The 23,630-nt window shown below is 32.5% G+C and overlaps 1 protein-coding gene across 1 annotated transcript in view; it reads right to left on the bottom strand.

Annotated features, from left to right (window-relative positions):
* Window positions 1-23,630, bottom strand: part of Smp_126540 (hypothetical protein) — a gene marked incomplete at both ends in the record, with an annotated part of 77,941 nt that overhangs the window by 45,480 nt on the left and 8,831 nt on the right. The window contains 4 exons of the mRNA XM_018794447.1: window positions 176-1,425; window positions 2,377-3,658; window positions 10,158-10,223; window positions 12,787-12,855. Of these exons, the coding sequence (XP_018648859.1) occupies window positions 176-1,425; window positions 2,377-3,658; window positions 10,158-10,223; window positions 12,787-12,855 (2,667 nt within the window). The remainder of the gene's footprint in view (window positions 1-175; window positions 1,426-2,376; window positions 3,659-10,157; window positions 10,224-12,786; window positions 12,856-23,630) is intronic.

Here is a 23,630-nt window from a genome sequence, read left to right as displayed (position 1 = left end):
AGGAAAAATAATGAACAAAACTGATAAAATATGCAATTCAGAAACGTGGTCATTAGCATAGATATATTAGCATCTCTATGATAAGCGTTCTGGAAATGATTAGTGTAAGCAATATAACCAAGTGCGTACAGTATAGTTTACAGACATTGTAAATCAGTGGTTTTAAATGACTAACCATTTCACTGGTCGAATTCAATGAGACAATTTGATATAGAGAAGCATTTTTCCGTTCACGAAGTGTTGATGCATAAGCAGGTTCCGAAGGATCGTCAAACAAAAATGAAGTATGATTATAAGTGATTGGACTAAAAATTGATCCGTTTGTTAAATGAATGAGACCGTTTTCGTCAACAAATGAATCTGAAACAGCTGAACCTAGTACAGCGTCATAAACAATTTCCTGCGCTGACGATGAATTGCGAAAAACAAAATAGCGCTGACCGACAGGAACGGAAGAAAGCACAGGGAACACCAGGCCATCTGTAAACTCAATCCAACCATCAGGTCGAAGAACAGCTCCTGGTACAGCGTGACCCAGCAGCGTATCGTAAACACGTGGAACGGATACATCACCAGCATCATAAATAACGAAACGACCACCTGATAAGTTTCCGACCGCGATAACCTCACCACCATTAGGACGGAACAGAGAACCACCAAGAAAAGATCCACTCAAAATTTCGCCTGTCGAAGAATCCAGAACTATGGGATTAGTATCATTAGTGCGTGAAAGTGATATGTAACGGGGATATAAAACATCAGGCTGTAGAAATAAATCACCATCTGGAAGATGTATCATATTCAATTCATCCACTGAGGCACCTTTGATATACTCACCAGTATGTCTGTCAAAAACCAAGTTCTCTTTCGTTGCAGAGTCGAAGTGAATTAGATACTGTGAACTGTTGTCAGTGGAACCTGGTGCAACGCGCCTACCGTCTGGAAAGCGGATCAACCCATCTTCACTGTACACAGCATCCTTGACATGACTACCTGTTCGTCTGTCGAAAACCAGTTTTTCACCGTTGTTTGGGTCCGTCATTATAACATATCTATCTAGTTTAGATGATGGCTCAATGGCCATGCGTCCATCTTCGAACAGAATCAAACCGTTGGGATCAACCTGTGCACCCTTGATCTGTTCTCCTGTAAAACGATCGTAAACTAGAAGGGTTTGGTTGTCTTCATCTGTGACCAACATGTATTTAGAGCCTTCCCGAGAGGAGGGAGCTACGAGCTGTCCAGTGTCTAATTTGATCATTCCATTATGGTGGAGCGTAGCATTTACTAGTTCTGTTCCGAGGCGTCGATCGAAAATCACAGGGTCTCCTGTCAGTTTATCTTGTGCCACAAGGTAGCGATCCATAGTTTCTGACGCCGAGATAGCCAAACTTCCATCTGGCAAATGTATGACACCATCCTTATCTAGGTAAGCATCTGAGATTTGCTCACCTGTCCTGCGATCGAATACCACTGGATTCTCTTCGCCCTCAGTCAATTCGACCACCATGTAATTTGTGCTTGTGTTTGAGCTGGGTGCAACCAGATTTCCATTGGGTAGCTTGACGAGACCATTGTCCAAAACAATTGCCCCATCAATTTTCTGACCTGATTTGGTGTCGACTACGAATGTGGTATTTTCGATTGTCTCCTGTAGGATAATGTACCTATGCTTTACTTGGTTCTGATCTAGATGCAACTTACCGTCGGGGAGAAGTATTAAACCTCGTGAATCTACTGGGGCGCCCTCGACTTGTTCACCAGTATGTCTGTCAAAAACCAAGTTCTCCTTCGTTGCAGAGTCGAAGTGAATTAGATACTGTGAACTGTTGTCAGTGGAACCTGGTGCAACGCGCCTACCGTCTGGAAAGCGGATCAACCCATCTTCACTGTACACAGCATCCTTGACATGACTACCTGTTCGTCTGTCGAAAACCAGTTTTTCACCGTTGTTTGGGTCCGTCATTATAACATATCTATCTAGTTTAGATGATGGCTCAATGGCCATGCGTCCATCTTCGAACAGAATCAAACCGTTGGGATCAACCTGTGCACCCTTGATCTGTTCTCCTGTAAAACGATCGTAAACTAGAAGGGTTTGGTTGTCTTCATCTGTGACCAACATGTATTTAGAGCCTTCCCGAGAGGAGGGAGCTACGAGCTGTCCAGTGTCTAATTTGATCATTCCATTATGGTGGAGCGTAGCATTTACTAGTTCTGTTCCGAGGCGTCGATCGAAAATCACAGGGTCTCCTGTCAGTTTATCTTGTGCCACAAGGTAGCGATCCATAGTTTCTGACGCCGAGATAGCCAAACTTCCATCTGGCAAATGTATGACACCATCCTTATCTAGGTAAGCATCTGAGATTTGCTCACCTGTCCTGCGATCGAATACCACTGGATTCTCTTCGCCCTCAGTCAATTCGACCACCATGTAATTTGTGCTTGTGTTTGAGCTGGGTGCAACCAGATTTCCATTGGGTAGCTTGACGAGACCATTGTCCAAAACAATTGCCCCATCAATTTTCTGACCTGATTTGGTGTCGACTACGAATGTGGTATTTTCGATTGTCTCCTGTAGGATAATGTACCTATGCTTTACTTGGTTCTGATCTAGATGCAACTTACCGTCGGGGAGAAGTATTAAACCTCGTGAATCTACTGGGGCGCCCTCGACTTGTTCACCAGTATGTCTGTCAAAAACCAAGTTCTCCTTCGTTGCAGAGTCGAAGTGAATTAGATACTGTGAACTGTTGTCAGTGGAACCTGGTGCAACGCGCCTACCGTCTGGAAAGCGGATCAACCCATCTTCACTGTACACAGCATCCTTGACATGACTACCTGTTCGTCTGTCGAAAACCAGTTTTTCACCGTTGTTTGGGTCCGTCATTATAACATATCTATCTAGTTTAGATGATGGCTCAATGGCCATGCGTCCATCTTCGAACAGAATCAAACCGTTGGGATCAACCTGTGCACCCTTGATCTGTTCTCCTGTAAAACGATCGTAAACTAGAAGGGTTTGGTTGTCTTCATCTGTGACCAACATGTATTTAGAGCCTTCCCGAGAGGAGGGAGCTACGAGCTGTCCAGTGTCTAATTTGATCATTCCATTATGGTGGAGCGTAGCATTTACTAGTTCTGTTCCGAGGCGACGGTCAAATATGGATTCTCTCTCTGTTTTGGTATTATTTATAATAACATATCGATCCTTGTCGTGTGAAATTGTTATTGCAAGTGTTGAATTCGGGAAATGTATTATACCTTGGCTGTCTACTTCTGCTCCTTCAATCATTTCTCCGCTGTAGGTTTCATAAACTTTCTTGTCACCTATTCCACTTATGTTTTCTGCTATGACGAAACGTTGATTTTCAATTAGCGGTTTCGTTGCTACAATATCACCGTTTGGTAGAATGGCTAATTCATCTGTTAGTTTTATAGCCCCGTTTATAAGGACATTTTCCTTCATGTCTTGTATGTCTATTAGACCTCCTTTTCCTGGCTCTTTCATTATGTATCTATATTTATATTCTGTTCTCAGTTTTATGTCAGTTTTCTCGGTTGTTGCCATTTCTTTGTTGTCAGTTGCTGTTGTAAGTTCCTCTTTATTCTCTTGTTTTCCACTTTCATAATTTTCATTGTCTATTGTAATCTCCTTCTAAAATAGGAAGTATTTACCGAGAGGGGAATTAGGTGTTTTTTCTTACCTTTTGTTTTACCATTTACGCTTGTTTTCTGTTATTTGTTCTACTTTTCCTATTCCTGTGTATTATTTTATGATAAGAACTGTGAGCTATTTTAATTGTATTGTATATCGTTGTTGAGCAATTTATCTCTAAATTTTTTTATACAAAATCTCCTAGTTTTTTGTATATAAGTCTTCGAAGCCGATTTACCGTTTTTTTTTGCAATTTCATACCCTGAAATGGATGAAAGTCAACACCATTCTGATTCAAATGAATCACTAATGGCTTATACATTGGGCTGCTGACTCAAGATGTCTACAAACTTTTTAAATTGGTTTGATGTGTATTGCTGGTCAAAAGAGTTTGTATTTTCCCTTTGTCGAAATTAATGAATGAATGGGATCGGTCTCTGTTGGAATATGGCCTCCTTAAGCGAACTCCTTATGTATTAACAACAACTATAAAGCCTACTTATTTATCTTATTCACTAGCAAAATACTAACATATTAGTCTTGTGCAAACTAAGTTACAATAAACAATTTAATTAAATAAAAGTTACAAGTTGATCATCAGTAAGTTGTTAGTTTTGCTGTATTAATATCATGGAGTACAATTTCTCCTCTGCTCTCCACCAAATATTCACCCGATAAAGAGTTTTTAATTAAATCAATAGAAATTCCTACTGAAACAGAAGGTTATATTATGAAAACATATAATATCTAGGACTGACGAGTTTGTGTGCATATAAATACTCTTCTGGGTTCCCGAGTTACTGGTTTTAGCATTAAAATACACTAATTATTTAACGTGACTCATTAACCAAGCATAGGTTAATGTACGAGACTATGAGTCAAACCGTTTCTATGATGGTAAGTCAGTACTAATGAGCTGTCTTAATTTAGTTAGGTAAAGCAGGAATGAAATGTTGATCTATTGATTAGAAACCAAGCTCTATAACTACTAATCCTCCTACTCCACTAAAATACACACTGTCTTTTAATTCAATGAGTGAAGTTGTACCTAATAATTTTAAAAGTATCAAATAAATGCTTCTGAATATCTTCGTACTTTATAAAACTTTAAGTAAATCCTAAACTTGTAGCGGTACCGTTAGCCGTTATATTGGTTACAAGATGTATTCCTTTGTGAAATTCTGAACACTAAAACTAAATGGTTTTTAGATTTATTATGGTATCAATATTGAATCAGTCAGTTTTCCCACAAACCACTCATTTACATTTAAGAAAGTTAATCGACAATCTGATTAGATTTAATGTTATTTATGTGAAATGGAATGAACACTGGATGTTCAGTAAAAGGTCATATTAGGGAATTCGGACTCATGATTTTTACTACATGGTTGCTAGTATATATTGATTGAGTGTTGATATATATATATATATATATATATATATATATATATATATAATTGTTGAGAAATACTATCAATACTATCAATCAAATATACCACTTATCTCGTATCTTTGCAGAAACAAATAATCTGTTAAATTTAATAATGTTTTGTTTACTTGGTTGTGATTCAACTGTAGAGGTTTCGTTTTCCTTTCACCCACCATCATCAACACAAGCTTAAGAAATTCTACTGGCTGATTTGTCTTAGAGTTCATGATGTTGGTGGTGTTTGGAAAGACCGAAACAGATCTTCACAATAAGATTATTCAATAAAAACAGCCTCAGTAACAAAAAAATCATCCGCTTTAACTACAGATCTCCACTGTCTCAAAAACCATTAGATGTTATATTATTTGTATGCTTCATATAAATCTTTGGGAACTTACCTCTTCATCGTCTTGTATTGAGCTTGTCTGTATCGAATAAATAAATAGAAACAAAACTATTATGTTTTACATGCCAAAAAAGGATATATTGTGTATATTTTGATGGTCTTGCCGTTTTGTTGTGTATGTTATAATTAGAACAGAACACTATCAACCTACACACTTACGCACAGTCACAAGATATTAGTTTTTATCTTCTCAATATACTAAACGGTCATTTTCATCATTACTACTTACGAACATTAGCCAGCTAAGTGTATGTATCGACAACAGTATACGAAATATCACTATGAATCTGTTGACACACACGATTCGCTACAATGTAAAGGGTTGTTATATTGTTAGTAGCGAACTGATGATTTTTGAATTAAATGAATGTGAATTCTGTTATAAGATATTATACAATCAAACATACAATACGGAATAAGGTGTAAACTATTCACGTCAAATTGTTGAGTATGTCAATCACTTCTTTTCATCTTGAAATTTTCACAAGCCTTGGTAACTTGTTGGCAGACGAAATCTCAATATGGATGCAAAAACTATGTTTATCAACCTTAGCCTTGCATTCGACTTAATTTTGTTTCTTCTCCTACTCTTATCTTGGTAATTTTCTCCCATTGTACTATTATATGATGTAACAGCTTAGACACAGTTGCATAAGAGACCTACGTTGTATACGGCCAGTTGAATAAAAAGGCATTAAGCGGGAATTTCTCGTTAATTGACATTCATTTTAGTCTGTGGAACAACCAGAACAATTCTTTAGTTTACTAACTTTTGGTGCATATTATTGATGAATAGAGAGGATGCCATATGAATATATTGAGGTGGATCATCTGTTTCTCAGTTACATTAGATGGAGTATATTGCGAGTTGGATATGACTAAACATGTGAACTGCTTAAGTCAAAACGTTTCATCGAAGGATGTGAGTATAATGAATCTTAACAGTTGAATTCAAGAGTCGATCCAAGCTAGACCATCATTGAAAACCTGAAAGCACTGTTCAAAATCATCATTTGCTCACTAGTGACTGGGTTTAAGATGATTTCCTGAAGTTTTAGTGAGAAGCCGTGATGGAGTCCAGTCCATGTCGGGTGGAGACAGGTATCTGCCTCAGACAATGGAGGAATAGTTGTGCAAAATCACAGATCGAGTGAAGCTAGACATTAACACCATTGGATGCTGGCTCAGTGGTCTAGAGGTTAAGTGTTCGCGCGCGAGACCGAAGGTCCTGTGTTTGGGCCCAGCATGCGGGATCGTAGGTGCACACTGCTGAGGAGTCTCATACTAGTACGAAACGGCCTTCTAGTGCTTCCAGGTTTCCAATGGTGGTCTAGCTTCGATCGACTCATGAATTCATCTGTTAAAATTACTAAAATCTTCACAAACCCACATTCTGATTATAATGAATTTCACAGTGAAATGAATTATGAATGCATGCAATTCTGAGACATCGCAAAAAAGTGAAAAGTACTTCATAGCATTTGATTACTGTTTGATAGTTTTCTTTATCAGGAAAATATCATATTAATAATCATTAAATTTAATAGTCTTTTTCACTTAATTTATAAGTTGATACAAGTGGCCGTTGTAAAAGCGTATTATGATTCACTATGCATAATTAGCTAAAGTTTTGAGATGATAAAACACTATAATTGTTTACACATTAATAGTTATCTGAACGAGAAACATCTTATTCACTCATAAACTTGTTATCAAACTTATAAGTAGCCGTTAAATTTAGATTTATTATCAGTTTCTCGTCTTTGTGTATGTTAAAACATTTTTCGAATTTTTCTTTTTAATTTTTAATGAGTTAAATATTCAATGTGTTTCTGTTGCTAAGAAAGATGAAATCAGTTTTAATTCAAAATATTGAACGGTAGATCAAGCGTATATGTAGTCATAAAATGTGTTTTCTTTTAAACACACCTGTTTTCGTAGCCAAATTTCTCTTACATTTTATATATTACAAGATTTTCGAATAGTCAACAGTTGATTTATACAGAATTCATTGAGTTTAGGCCATTTACCATATCATTGATATGCGTGCGAATTCTTTATTCAATAGGTAATATTTAGTATGCATCAAAATAGGTGAAGTTGTGTTCAATTTCACAGTTTTCATAGTGGTTGGCTGAAGGTCACCAGATTTAGTCTTTTTTTACGTCAATAACTGGACATAATAAATAAGTGGTGAGTTTTGTGACTTGGTAACTAATGAATAAAGCTATAAATTTTAAAGCGATGGTCATTGGATTAAAATATCAACATTCGGATCCACGTACAATCAGCTAACAAACTTTAACAAAAATAAAAAGAATCTACTTGTTTTTAATTTCATGCACTATTCAAAATCTAAAATATATGATATTCAACAACTGTATTAACGTACGTTGACAAGTTGACCAAAATTTAAACAATGTAAAGTACATTCACTTAGTATTGTTTGTTTGCATCTTCCCATTGATGTCTAGGACTGAAATTGATCACTCTCTTATTGGCATATGTGCATACTGTGCATATTGCCTCGATATAGCCTTAATTCACAGGCATTATAAGCAAAGATGGATATTGGCTAGCAGTGGAATTCAGGATGCGCGTTTCGTCCTATCTGGGACTCGTCAGCTGGATGTACCTAAATCTCAGAGTTGATGTTCACTCTGGGACTCGAACCCAGTACTGTTCGTTTCTAACACCATTGCGTTATCCACTAATCTACCGAGTCACAAATAGGATGAAACGCGCGTCCTGGATTCCACTGCCTCGAGAGATTTGAACTTCGGACCTATCAGTCTCGCGCGCGGGCGCTTAACCTCTGGAACCCCTGAGGCGGCATCCAAATACTAATACAAAATGATAATTTTTTCTTTAAACATTTGGTTTGTTTGACATAATTAATCAAAGTTAATTGTTCTAATTTATAATGAATGTTATTTAAAAAAATTAATAGAATAATAGTATAATTAAAATAATTATCTGAATAGATCACTGATTTATTCATTAATTAATTTGTATTAACTGGCTCTAAGATATGAATAAGTGATTTTTTGATATGAAACAATAACTCTCAAACTCTTCAGTAATTTAGTGTTCCGAAGTTTTTGGTTACTGTCATTCAATTTGTACTACTAGAGAAAATTTTATATTCAATTGAAGATGAATAATATTTTACAAATGGCTTTGATTCATTTTCTGTAAACATTCAGTTGAAATTGTCTATCTTGTGTAATGATTTGATTGGTAAATATCTCCGCTTTGAAATCAGTTGATATGTTTTGAAGTCTATTTTTGAGATAAATGACTTTTTATTTAAATAAGCATGAATAATGGTACCATACAAAGCCAATTTACTAAATTTACGTTATCTTTACAATGATGATTCATTGAGGAATCCAAGATATTGAATCGAATCCCTTACTTTGCTTTTCTCTTCGACTTATAGCAACTATCTTGCAATCACTTTTATTTGTGGTTAATTTTGTCGAGAGCTTTTACTGACTTATTTGACAGACAGTGTTATTCGAACAGTAACAATTCGTCTAATTCTTTGTGAACGTGTATGCTTGAATCTTACTAATTGCCTTGCTTTGCCTTGTCTCGCTGCGCTTTGATTCGATTTGACTATAAATTCGCCTCTGTATTTGCTCCCTTACATATTGGCTTCTGCTCCAATTCGTTTCATGTGCTTGTAACTTTGTTATCTGTACTATCCGCTAATAAACTGTAGTTGCCGCTTCTTATTGTCTTCTGAATTCGAACAGCGTTTGGGATTTATATAATAACGGTTATAAATGTGATTGATTAACGAAGCTAAGCCGCTACAGACTGTTTTGATTCAGTCATCTCTTTCCTGTTTAAACTATTCTTATTAGATAAACTACCATCATACAGTTAGTCAATAATCAATTATTGGACATATCATCCTATTGGAAAGGCGTTCAAAAAATAATATAGTCTTAGAAAATCCTTGTTTTTTTTCCTTCCATAACTTCATGTGTAAATGTTACAGTGATTACGATGTGTATTGTTTGCAAATGATTCAAATAAGTAGTAGGATTGGAGAAAAAATATTTTATGACATAAGTAACTAACTAGCCAACAAGTGATGATTTGTATTCGTCAAAATGCTGTCAATCGCTTTACATTATCGATTAGGAATATATATTTCCAGTCACGTATAACTTCCGTTTTCACCGAGTTCAGTCGTATACAAACATTATATATACAGTTAATAGGCTACAGTTAATGGACAAGTGATAGATAAAGTTAATTGTATTTAATAATTTTATTACAAATAATGTCAGCTTCATAGTCGCATGATTTGTTTTAAAAAAAACAGGTAAACTTGGCAGTTGTTGATCGATAATTATGGTTGTATTTGTAGCTGTGATAAGACCAATTTTTACAATATATTCTTTAGTAAACATCTCTGTATTATCCTAACGAATATAAATCTTATAGTAAATGCAATATGTTGATTATTTACTTACACAGTATATAGAGATTTATTAAGTCCAAAGATCATATTTTTGATGAGTTGAGATTAGCTATAAATTCATCTTCCTATGACATTAGAAGTGCCACACCCAGTGATCTTACGAAAAAAATATGCAGCGGATACGTTTTATGAATTTACCAAAAAATACACTTCCTTGAGAACTTACAATTAATATATTTCCGAATTCGGGATCATATTTAAAACGATCTGCATCACCACTTCCTCCATAATTCTAAAATAGATGGTGAAAGGATGATTGAAATTTGATAACCAATACTAATCAATATTAAAATTTTCTCAATAATTATGTAATTATGTAGAGTAAAAAAAATTCTTTCAGTATTTCATAAGCAGTTTCACTCTCTTTAGATGAGTTACATATTCTGAATTGTGTAAATATGTCTTATAAACTGCTAAATAAATAGTAATTATTCCTAATAAGATAATAGTATGTTAGTAATATCCTAATGAATAGAATCTTGAATTTTTGACCTTTAAAAATTACGTACAAGACGATTTTTCAAAATAGTTCTTTATATTTTAGTGCTATGTGGTTAGCTGATAACAATACTTTCAGAAAGGTGACAATGTAATCAAAAAATAAAACTCGAAAATTGTAAATGTAGTATTTTTATTAATTTAAGCAAGATATGCCACAAAGTCAATGCTCCTTTCAAATCAGCCATGTGAAAGGTAGGAACTGAGTAAATAAATTTTAGAACTTCAATGACTTGATTTAATGTTACGAATTATTAACTAGATTGTTGGGGAGACCCAGAAAATTCCTCGAAAGAATCCCAAAAGGACCCTGAAAATGTTGCCAAACATCTTATCCAATTAGTTTTCAATAGAAGTCTTAATAGAAACATCTAGAGAGTGAGAAGTCACATGTCTCGTTTTTGATTGGATGATTACCCATACTGCTACTATGTTTGGTGGCGTTCCAGAACTTTCCAGCAGCAAAAGGCCATCTAAAACGCTATAAATACCCTAGATTTTCTGTACATAAACGAACCTTGGAGTAAAGCGTTCTCCCCATATTTTTCGCCTTTTCTCACGTGCAGATTTAGACAGAGGGTTACTAGCATAACTTAAGAAACCGAATCAAAAGTTCAATCAGAAGATTTATCATAAATGATCTGGATATATATATATATATATAGTTGAATGTATCTCCACTTTCAAGGGAGCTCACGTTTTTATTCTAAAAATACTTACTTACTATTCAGTGTTTCATTTTCAAGTTAATTGATGGGTCCTCATTTCTTATCGTTTTCGTGTATACTCTTATGCAATCTTGTATACATAGTTTTCTTACAGTTTTTCATAATTATACTTCATAAAAATTACAATATTAAAATTAAGTTAATCCTTTTCATTAGGTTGTTGGAAAAAATGTTTAGGTCTGTGAATTTCTATATTCTAAACCCTATTGATTAGTTAACTATATAACTGTTTCATGCATCAAACTATAATACTTTGAATGTGACAACATAATGTACGTAATACTCATAGTGCAAAAGTTTTTATAATTCAGAAGAAATATATGATAATAATTAGTGCCTTTCTACGCAGTACAAAAATAAGGTAACCTGTTTCATTAAGATTCTTGGTAAGTTTTATTAAATAACTCTGTTTTATTCCCATAAATATAACAAGTATACTGAAACATGCAATATGTTAGTCTAATAGAACATAGATTTCGATCATTTTCTGAACAAAAATACTAGTTGAATACAAGCCTTATAAATGACCTTATACCCATTAGATAGGTTAGTAGCAGCTACCTGGAATCAATAGCTTAGTAAATTAAGCGTTGACATTTGAAGTTGATACTAGACTGAAGTCTTAATAAAATTAGTACTAAGATTCAGGTACATTCAGATCACAAGTCCCAAATAGGACGAGACGCAAGTCAAAAATTCCACTGCTACCCACAATCCAAATATAATTTAATATGAATCATATAAATAGCTTATTTGTTTTCGTATTATGTAATTATATGTATTGTTTCTGTGTAAGAACACAATGTTATTGTCTTTGATTTCCTTATGATTAAACTGGAAAATTTAAAATTGTGCTTATTATCCTATGTGTAGTAATGTTATAGCTATTTATACATAATGGAAACCACCTTTTTTTAGTTCGTTACTCATTTCACTCATCTTGTTAAAGAAGTGTTTGGTTTGAAATTTGCAGTTAAATAAACTACAACTCTAACATATTCCGTATTCAAGTTTTCTTGATGCAGTGAATTTATTCATAGTGAGTTTTATATTAAATTAAAAATCTTAACAGCGATACTTACTGATATATGTTGAGTTACATTACTGTGTTTTCAAACGAAAATATTGTATTACTTATACTGTCGTGTACCTTCAATTTTGCGACACTTTATGATTTGAAATCCCTACTAGCAAAACTGTCTGTAGAGTCATAGTTTATTTATTATTTGAAGAAAGTTCTAGTCATACAAGTCTAATGATATTTTTCCCTAATATGAACAGAATAACCAATTTATGCATTAAAGCAAATTATTTCAATCTCATATTTTACTACTAATAATAAACATTGGAATTATTCATATAGTATCTCTGATAGGCAATTAATTCACTTATTATATTACAATCAAATAATTACTCAATCAATTACATTTAGTTTAATTAGAGCATAAACTATAAAGCTAAAAATATCATATAGAGACAATATTCTGACATTATAATATGGCCGTAAATTTATGAATCTCTCTAAAACTAGTAAATATTTATGAAGAAAAAAACAGCAATAAACCTTACTTCCGATTTGGTACACATATATTGGAGAGCATTTTCATCTGAATGAAAACTGAAAGCTTTTAAATATCCCTGTAAGAGAAGAAAAAACAACAACAATTACCGAATTGATGATTAGATGGGATAATTAATGTATATACTTTGAACAAGTTAGGTCTCAATCACATATCATATAAACATATTGTGGTGTGGACTACTTCTATCGACATAAGTAGTATATATCGTGAGTGAGGAATAGAATATCCAGCAACAGAAGATTGAGATCGAGAAGCGAAGATTAGAAATAGAGAGCAATTGGTGTGGAAATCCAGGAACAATGAAATCTGAGACAATTAATGAACATTTTGCAGATAGAGTATCAGAGTATGGTTTTTATATTTTATCAAGCAACTTTGTAATTTGTGCTGAATACATAATTGGTAGTCCTTACCTGTGTTCTCATTCACAACATTATGATTACATTTTTAATAATATTAATACAATAAATATTATGCTGTGGTAGTTAAAATCAAAGTCGCTTAGATCTAATTATTGATTTGCTAATATAGATTTTCAATAATAAGGAAAGTTCTATTCAGTATAGTTACTCTGGTAAGTACAATTACAAATATTTACTACATTAACTATATAAATTTACAAATCAAAGCTCAATTCGAGGACACGACTGCAGCTTGACTTTTTCATGATACACCCTTTCATGAGATGTCGGAAATAAACAAATATCCATTTTAAACATTAACACCATGCAATCATAGTTAAGTGAATGGTTATTTATTTTACTGTAATTAATGGTCACAACATGTAAATGTTTAGTTATTTAATTTAGTTCGGTTACAGTACAATTTAATTTTGTATTCAAATGTATCCTTTTCATTCCCAAATGGACAATACGTTAGTGGTTGTGTAACAGTTTGCTCATACATTGGAAACTGCTTTAGAAAATACTTATGGTGTATAAAATTAAAAAATGTTGTACTTTATAATAAATTTTGTGACTTATTTCCCGTAAATTTTGACTTTTGATTGAAAGTTCACTTTTGATAAAAACATATCTCTATACTATCTTAATTAAGATCATGGAGTGATTGAGATACTCAGCTCGTACATTTAATTCAAAGTAGTTCTTACTGTTTTTTGTAGATGAAAAAGTCCAAACTAGGATACATTCTGAGAGAGTTCTAGTTTCGATAAGGAAATATTAGATTAGAGTCATTATTGATGTTAATGTTTTGCTTTCTTTGTCAGTTACCTGGTAAAACAATAGCCCAAGTCGGGATCATTGATTACAGAAATACAACACAATCAGTAATACATGTGGTCTCCATATTTATTTACCTTTAAATGAATTATAACTACAAAGGCTACATTTTATTTGAATACACTATCTATTAAAAATGAAGATTACCTTTTGTTGCGTAGTAAATTAAAAATTTGAAGTAAAAACATAAGTTATAAGAGTTCAATTGACTCATGATCTCAACTCTATAAATTACTAAAATCTCCACAAAACCCCTTCTGATAAAAAACATAAGTACAAAAAATAAACAGCAACTATAATGATTTAGGGGAATTTACCTCAAAATATTTCGATGCATTCTTTAAGCCACTATTAAGTGCATAAAATGTTGCACCTTTACGAAATAATGGTTCACCTAGTAAACCTTGAATTGAATAGAAATGATAAGCGATTCCTTGAGTTTCTTCACATGATGTATAGAAGTAAATCTTTAATGGTATGGATGTGTGTACAAAAAGGAACAAAAAGAAAAGAAATGTAATATAACTAGAGTTAAAATTAAATATTAATCGATAAAAAACATTGCTATGTACACAATCATAATACTAAAAACCACAGATAAATAAATTGATGTAAGTGAATAATACCTCCAGCAGTAATCCGTTCGAATTTACAGGCAGGTAATTCTAAATGTTTGCAAATTATTATATAAAATATTCACTTAAAAATATAATGATCAAGTAGTTTCATGACTTTTGAATTAGTTTATCTAACAGGTTAATTGCTTTATTAAGACCTATCTCCAAACTTATGCTTGTTTGGAGAGTAAGCTGTTTACTCAGTTTTCATTTTGTATGGTAAACATTTTAGTCTTTCTGTGTGCATTTTCTATGTTGTTACTAAATTAGAACATTTTTTAGATCACTGTGAAAAATAACTAAACAAGCTATCTATACTAAACATATTTTTTTCAATCTGAACTGTTAGTGTTTTGTTTAGATTTGTAATAACTAATAAGAGACAATTTTTCCTTAATGTCTTTGTTATAAGGAGGAGTGTACAAAACTTATACTGATACACAAACTTCCTATACGTAAGCCATTAATCAGCTACTGAGTATGAAGATCATGAATGAGGAAGGAAGTTTATTGGACTAAACCGAATCAAGTGCATAAGCACTTAATTTACATCTACTCCATAAAAAATGAAATTATTTCTTAGCCGATAACATGTACTTGTTATTAGGAGATTTTTGATTGCAATAACATGGGCATCTCATTTGACGAATTTTGATTGTCCCACTGTATCAGTCATAATTACAGTCGTATTATATTTTCTTGCTAATGTAAAGCCAGTTATGTCAGCCGTTCAACCTGCAATGTCTTTAAGTCAGCTCTGATAATGAATTTTTTATTAACTGCCTCAATGAATCGTTCAAGTTTTTGTGAAGTTTTATTCTTGGGACTGAATTTTATACTGATGTTTTCTCGAAGAACAATAAAATCTCAACGTTTAAACCTGTTATATCTCGAACTTAGATTCTTAGTACGTCGCGTAATACTTGAGCACTCGAATGCTAGAACCCTCCCAAGTCGCGGAATGAGAAGACAGAAGACTAGTAAGGAATGTTGTTCCAAACAGTGTCAAATATAGTACAAAAATGTCATGTATTTATAGTTTTTTGGCTGAAAGTAAATCATCCTTTCTGACAGCCAATAGGCACATAGGGGGCCCTCTTATTCATCAAATAGGGAAGCTACACGTGGACATTCTAGAATGTTTTCCTAGCGATGATTGGATGGAATTTCTTCGGCTCTTTCTGGGTTTCTTGAGGCTTCCTTGAGTTTGACAACGAGCCATCATTACAAAACCATCTAGCCTGGAGGACGCAACTTCACCAAAACCATCCAAGCGACCTGCCAATCATCTCTATCATCTCGCTATACCAAGTATTCGATCAACTCATCAACACTGGATGCTTCATCGAAGAAAGAGTATAATTCAGTATCATTGACAAGGTGAAAACAATCTGCTGAAATTAGAATCTTTTGTATGCACATAATGTACAATGAGTTATTATGTAATCGTGCTGCATTCATTGACCCTAGGTAATCGCGAATCTACGATTTGACTCACTTCTCTCATAAAAGCTGTTTACAATAATGAGTTTAAATCATGTTTTTTTTGAAGTGTCGTACTGATGAGATATTTTGAATTGTGGCTAGCAAAGGAATTCACGACTAGTGTTTTCTATTTAGGACTCAGTTGGATTTACCTCAATATCAGTGTCGATGTCGCAAATATTACTAATTAGGAAACATAATAATCTGTAATGATGACTTTATAATTTTCAGTCTTTCATGACTATAGTAACTTCATCATTCTTTCACCTTTTAAAAATACCATTTTTGCACCCATCTAAAACAGACTATAGTTTACGATGACGTGAAAAGCTTATTTGTAATTTAAAACAATTTTCACAGCTAAGGCATGCAGAACCGTTAAAATGTATTAATTAATAAACTTTGATTCAATGAATAATTTTTTTCTAATTTAACCAATAACTTCATAACTCGCATGAGAAAACAGAGTTATTGTTAAAATAAAAAAAACAAACGAATAAACAAAATTATCTTTAACACAGATATGGTGTTCTATTGATTTCTTTGTGAAACCTTTGTGATTAATTGCATTCTATAGTTATTTTTACTAGTCATATATTGTAGTGTGGTCTACTTATATCCATATAATTAGTGTATGGCGATGGTCGCTGTCCTGGCAGCGACACCAAATGTAGTGAACAAAACACTGGTGGGGACAATCAAATGTATTTAAGCACAAATTACAGACTATCTCACTAAATTCTGATAACACTACAGCAAACAGTTAATTTGCAATATAACAATCAATTGTCTCAATCTTAACTGTTCCCTCTGCAAATATCAGTTCATCTTCTCTAATTTCAATGTTCATGTATTTTCCTGCCAATTGCGCTTCATTTCAATTCTTTTCTTATCGGTCTTCTGCCAAAATACATTCTATGTCTGACCATCACCCTATACTATTTACTTGAATATAAGTAGACCACACTACAATAATACTTCATGTGGATAAAATACAGATTCATCTGTGTTTTCCCTTAATTCATAATATTAACTACACAGTTTATGTTGCACATTTCAATTTTAATGGAAATGCTTTTCTGTTTAAGTTTAGTTTGACTGAAACATAGACTAACTTAAAATATATAAAGTAACATCTAATATTCCGTAGTCTATTAGTTTTCCAGTTAGAATTTCAACATCATAATGCTGTTTACGTGTGCGAGTTTTCAACTCGTGTTTCGACATCCAATTTTGAATTATTCGTCGGGATTGTTTAAAGCTTTGATTTTGATTAATAATACAATAATAAAACAGACAATTAACAATAGAGATAAACAAATTTTGAATATTAAAAAAAGAATAAAATAAACAGTATTAACTTCTACTGATATACATGCCAAAAAAGTGGAACACACAACTAAATTTGACGTAAACTTACTTTATCTGGTTTAATTAATATTCCCAAATGCCAGTAATCATCATTCCATGGAATGGAGAATTCCACTTCTTTTGAATTACCATCAAATGATAGTGGATTATACGCAAAAATTATCTGATAAGTAGTGTACTGTAGATAAAACAAAGTGTAAATAAAATCAATGACATAGAAACAAATAAACAAACTACACTGAAGAAACAGAGAAAAGTATGTAGTGTGGTGTAAAATGTGAAAAAGAAAACAACACAATTATATACAGTATTTAAATGACTCATCTTTGGTCGAAAGTGTGTTTGTGTACCCATACATACATATATGTGGTAGTATCTAATGATGTAGTATTAACACTAATGAGAAAGAATTAAACCATTGAATGTGTTTCTTTTTTGGAAACATGTCATAGACATATTAAATCATTGTTTAGTGAAAATGGTATGGAATATAGATATCACATTCACAATATTTCCTATATTTTCGTTAAAATAAATCCAACTATTATTTTTTGCTTGTAGTTTCATCATGATGCCCTTTTAATCCAATCGGATACACCATACTTGAATTTCAGTGATGAACGCAGCCTTTGGATCAATAATCATTTAGACAATATTTTTCATCTTTCAGTGTTATGCTTAAGTTATGCCTTAGTTTATTTTAGATGTTTTCAAATTCTCTTTAACAATTAAGGCAGTTATTGTCAGCTATTTGACTGAAAAATGTTAAAAACTAATTCGTAGTCAATTAATTGCAAGTTATTTGAAGAAAAATAGTGTCCATGCATAAATCGGGACTGATACATAGTTGAAAGTAGTTTACTGCATAAATTATAGAATTTATGGTTTTTTTAAAGATTCATTCGTGTCAGTAGATCATTCTGTAGTGAGATACGTTATTTGATAGCCATTTTGATGATAAACAATAAAAAAATTGTTTGTTCTTATCATTTTTATGATCTGCAGAATAAACGCGCTGCAGAGCTTTAAATAAATAGTTTAAGACTCTAAATTCAATAATTTGGTTGTATTATGTGAATTACAAAAGTGAAAAGGATACAATTCCAAGTAATTTTTGTAAAAATTTTTCACAATTATTTAGGAAAAAACTGTTCCGGGAATAATAATTACTCTTCTCGTAGACGATGACACTGGGAAAGAACGATGGGATAAATCGGAACACAACAAATTGCTTTATTCACTCATGTTCCTAATGTAAATAATAATTGACCGGTTAATATTTTGATATAACAGTGGGACAGACGTATACTTAGTCTTTGAGTGAGACATGCTAGTTGTTCTGTTCAACTTCTATGGTTTTTTTTCATTAACTACCATTCAAATCAATAATACAGGTTCAGGAATAAACTAGGAAAACGCAAAGATTTTATCTTGATTATTTTGAATTTGTCAGGAAATTTATGGAAAGTTGGAGTCTGTTTATCGGGTTTGATTGAATAAAAAACATTTTTTTAAGTGGATGAAGCCCTTTAGTTAGTGTTGTGAACATTATAAAATAAGAATATTCATTAATTTATGTTAACAGATACATTGAATGTGAACAGTATCTTATTTCTTACATTCATCAATTAACTGTTCAGACAATTGTCGATGTAATGAATCTAGGAAAACTACCTGTTTACACAATTCTGATGAAATATGAAACAACTAGTTAGCTGATCAGCTTGACTTCTAAAGTTTTCTAATAGTGTTTTGATTAGTGGAACTGGAGAACAAACATGTGAGTTTTCAATATTGGGAGGTTTACCGAAGGAAATAAGAATGACGCATATTACATTTCATAGAAAAACTTTCTCATAACTTTGGACCTACTGAAATTTGGTTTGAAATAATACAACAGCTTCTGTTCAAATAGTTGATCTATTCTTAAATTAAGTATTTTAAAACTTTGAATCCACTAATGTATATTTTGACAGAGAAGCAAATTATATTCGAATGATTCAGTACAAATAGTTTGATGATAAACATACTTAGGTTATCTTTAGAATGGTACATAACACAGTAGGGATTCCATATCGTCACATACTTTAGAAATTAAAAAAAAGATGGTGTAAATACCTAATTTCAATTGCAAAAATAATAAAATGCTACGTGATTGATTTATGGAGGAGACAACATTGCTGTAAATCTAGTCTTTAGTCTCAAAAAAAGAAATATAGTCACTAACCAATGAGAAATAAACTTGTTAGTATCTCTTAGATATATTTTTGCTTATTAGTGTTTACTAATACATGTTTTATGAAGAAATTATCTAAAACATTCTAATGTTGAATGTATGACAGTAAAGTAAAACAAGTCAGTCAAAATGCTTTCTAATTATGGAAAATAAATTTCACAAAACAGATTCCGTCGGTCAGTCGATTTGTTTTATCGCTGTTCACAAACTGATGAGAGAAGTAGAGTATGAGTAATAAACAAATGCAGAAAAATACTTTGTTGAACTTGATAGATTATATTCATAACATTGGTGGATGAGATTATCGATTGGTTACGAATTTGTAATAATTATGTGAATCATAATCTGAAATTATTTGTTACATTCATTTTAAGCATTGATAGGTGGTGGCTATCAGTAGAATCCAGGACGCACATTCCGTTCTATTTGGGACTCGTCAGCTAGGTTTATCTACATTTCAGAGTTAATGTTTACTTTGGGACTCAAACTCAGTGCAATTCGATTCAAATGCCATCGCGTTATCTACTTAGCCACTGAGTCTGGATAGCTACTGGTTTGTGCAGTTGGGTGAATTTTAATTCTAATTCTTGGATTCTACTGCTAGTCACCATCCATCTTCGCTTAAAATGTTTATGATTTACTGGCAATATCGAGGCAATCTGCACAAGATGCATATATGCTAAAATAAGACTGATCATTTGCAATCCTTAACATCATTAGTAATATTCAAACAACCAATATGTATGAATTAAAATATTCGTTAAACTGTATTGAGCGATTTATTGCTTACAGCTAGTAACCAATATGTGTACTCATAAACCAAGTTCAAAAGAGTTAACTTTTTGGCATTATGATTTATAAAAGAGTATACTTTTTTTCAGTTTTGTCACTAAGCTGCCGTCCAAATAAATTGTAATATGATATAACATGTATGGTTAGTATTTTGCTCCAAATACATTTATATCAAAAATCCTTATTTTCAATTGGACTAGTTTTGACAATTTTTATGTAAGGTATGTTAAATTTGACAGGATATCATTCACTTATATTTGAACAGTTATTTAATAAAAAAATAAAGGGGGGAAATCAGAAAACTTGTTTCATTTCTTAAAATATTTCTTTTTCTTCTTTACCAAAAAATAAAAATCATTCTTGTCAACTAAATCAAATATATAAAAAAGGAATATTTATAACCAGAAATTAAAGTAAACAACTATAATTGGTATCTAAGAGAAAGCAAGTATTAAAAGCATGTGATGAAAATCTCTAAATTAAGAATGATATCAATTCGAAGCATATTAATTTTAATTTCATCCATTCTGTAAGATAGAATGTGATATTTACATTCAATATAAACTTAGCTTTTTCCTGAATGATCATTTTTGATTACTTTCAGATAATAGTTATAAAAAACTCAATTTTGTATAAAGGCTATAAGACTCTTTTTTTTATGTTAAAAGATGATTTCTTTCCCCCTCCAGTACAAATTGACATTTTAATGGAAACATTTGATAAACATGTAAACAAAAACATTGTTTTATTTTGTTTGATAAACAGTTATATTGAAAAATATCGCCAATAGATATCTGAAATTTTCATAATTGAAATCATGAGTCAAATGAAGCTAGAGCACCATGGAAAACCTAGAAGCAATGAACGGCCGTTTCATCCTATTGTAGAATATGTTCGATTTGGCTTCTGTCGATCTTCCTTACGGTCATTTAAAATGGTGGTTTCCTAAACGTCCAATGGAAAGTCCACTTTTAGCATATTCTATAATTCTTCGAATTCGATAACAAATTACTATTTTTATTACCGTAGTCATGTTATCTTGTACATCTATTTCGAACAGCTATGGGATAGTACATTTATATAGATTTTTATATGCTGAAAACATGCCTTTTAAAAAAAAACTATAGTCATGCTCGGCATTCTTCACTAAGTCTATTTCAGAAAACATTATCCTTTATGTTTTGTAGTGAAACTTAATCAACTTTTATTCTATCGATTGATGAGATCTGTGATTAAAATATTAATTAGACGAACAGGTGGAACATATTAGATATATGCTATCCAATTATTGTTATTAACATAAGATAATTCAATATGTATATAAGTCAGATTATTATTTATTCCAGTCGAAATCATACATAGATTTACGTTTGACAGGTAGAAACGTTTGAATAGTCTTTTAAATTAGCTAGCTTAAATTACGAATTCACATACATCACAACAATATCTTATAGATAATCTTTGTAGAGGCAGTTCATCGTTTCAAATCTGAGCTATGTTCAAAAGTTCCGTCATCGTATTTGAGCCATGTTGTAATACCTAATTTTTCTCACACAGTCAATCGATTACTGACACTTTATCTTAATGTTTCTTGCTTCTAATCATTAGTTATTACCACTTTCATGTTTTTAATTTGTTTTTCATCTTTCTCATACACCTTATATCGATAATTATCTTTCATACATTTGGTTTGATCTTATTATTTTTCTTGTACTTCTCAATCGTGACACAATCTTAATTCGATCCTTGAACTTATGTACTATTTATATTTTTGACAAACTAAGAAGGGTAATAGAGACGTTTAAAATTCGAACTGCCACTCCCCGACACATTGATATTTCTTCAGCTTGATAGGGCTATTTAATACTACAATAAAATATATTAACTGGATGAATATAATACATCAAAAAGAGGTGACATCAACTTTATATAGATGTAAATGTTACATACATTATGAGATTTTCCTAGTACAGTTCAACATATTTAGATATGAACATTTAAATTATCTGCTAAATCACGTAGATGATTTCGTGTCGATCTACATCCGTGCTGTTGCTGGATTCTTGCAACAGATTGTTCGGTTTTTAATGAAATATTGCGCTCTGTTACCTTTTCAAAGTATCAATAAATGTCCATATACTTGGATATGAAACCCCAATAAGTTGGCTAAGGCCTCAATGTCACTCGTCCACCACATTGCTTGTTATGCTAAAGTATTCCAAAAGAGAGGGTAAAGTCAACATATTTCACACCAACGAAAATATTTCCTCCCTTTTCAGTTATCATCTTTATTAATATGCGTTATTTTTAACCGCACACTTTTGGTCGCATCCTTAGTAGTGTGGACCGAAATTCAATGATGGTAAATTTGCTGACATAATGAAGAGTGGAGTTTCTAACCTCCTAAAGTGAACTGTCCTGGTACTAACTTTTGAGTTTCTCTAATTTTGTTGCAAATACTTTGATTGATAACTGTGTTTCTATTTGCTTTCATATGTGGACATCAGTCAGTTAGTATTTATGACTTAACATGTAGTAGTGTGGTGTGTGTTATTTATACGGACAAATCTAATTTGTATGTAGCAGGAATTGGAAGTAGAATTCTTACTGTCAGAAGAGGAAAGTGAGGATAAGAGAAAAAAAGAGTAACCAGAGTGGCATCAGGAATGAAAGCCTGAAATGGATAACTAAAGGAAGAAGTACAAATGGTATATTTAGTGTATCGTCTTTATATTTTACAAATGCAGTGTGTATGTTTGTATGATATAATGATTTTTCCTGCCCAAGTCTTCGTTACATAGTTGTTCCGTAATAGTTGGTGTTATGAAATATGTTAGAAATAAACATGGAAAATGAATATTTCTTTAAAGACTCTATTGAAGATAATAACCTCAAATGCCTTTGATCTAATTCAATTTTCACAGTTGAAATCATGAGTCAATTGAAGCTAGACCACCATCGAAAACCTGGAAGCACTGGACGGCCGTTTCGTCCTATTATGGGACCCCTCAGCAGTGCGCATCCACGATCCCGCACCCGCGAGATTCGAACCCAGGACCTACCAGTCTCGAGCCGAAGCCCTTAACCG

Source organism: Schistosoma mansoni, chromosome 1 (genome assembly GCF_000237925.1).
Source record: "Schistosoma mansoni strain Puerto Rico chromosome 1, complete genome".
Classification (NCBI taxonomy): domain Eukaryota; kingdom Metazoa; phylum Platyhelminthes; class Trematoda; order Strigeidida; family Schistosomatidae; genus Schistosoma; species Schistosoma mansoni.
This window is presented reverse-complemented; position numbering and strand designations above follow the sequence as displayed.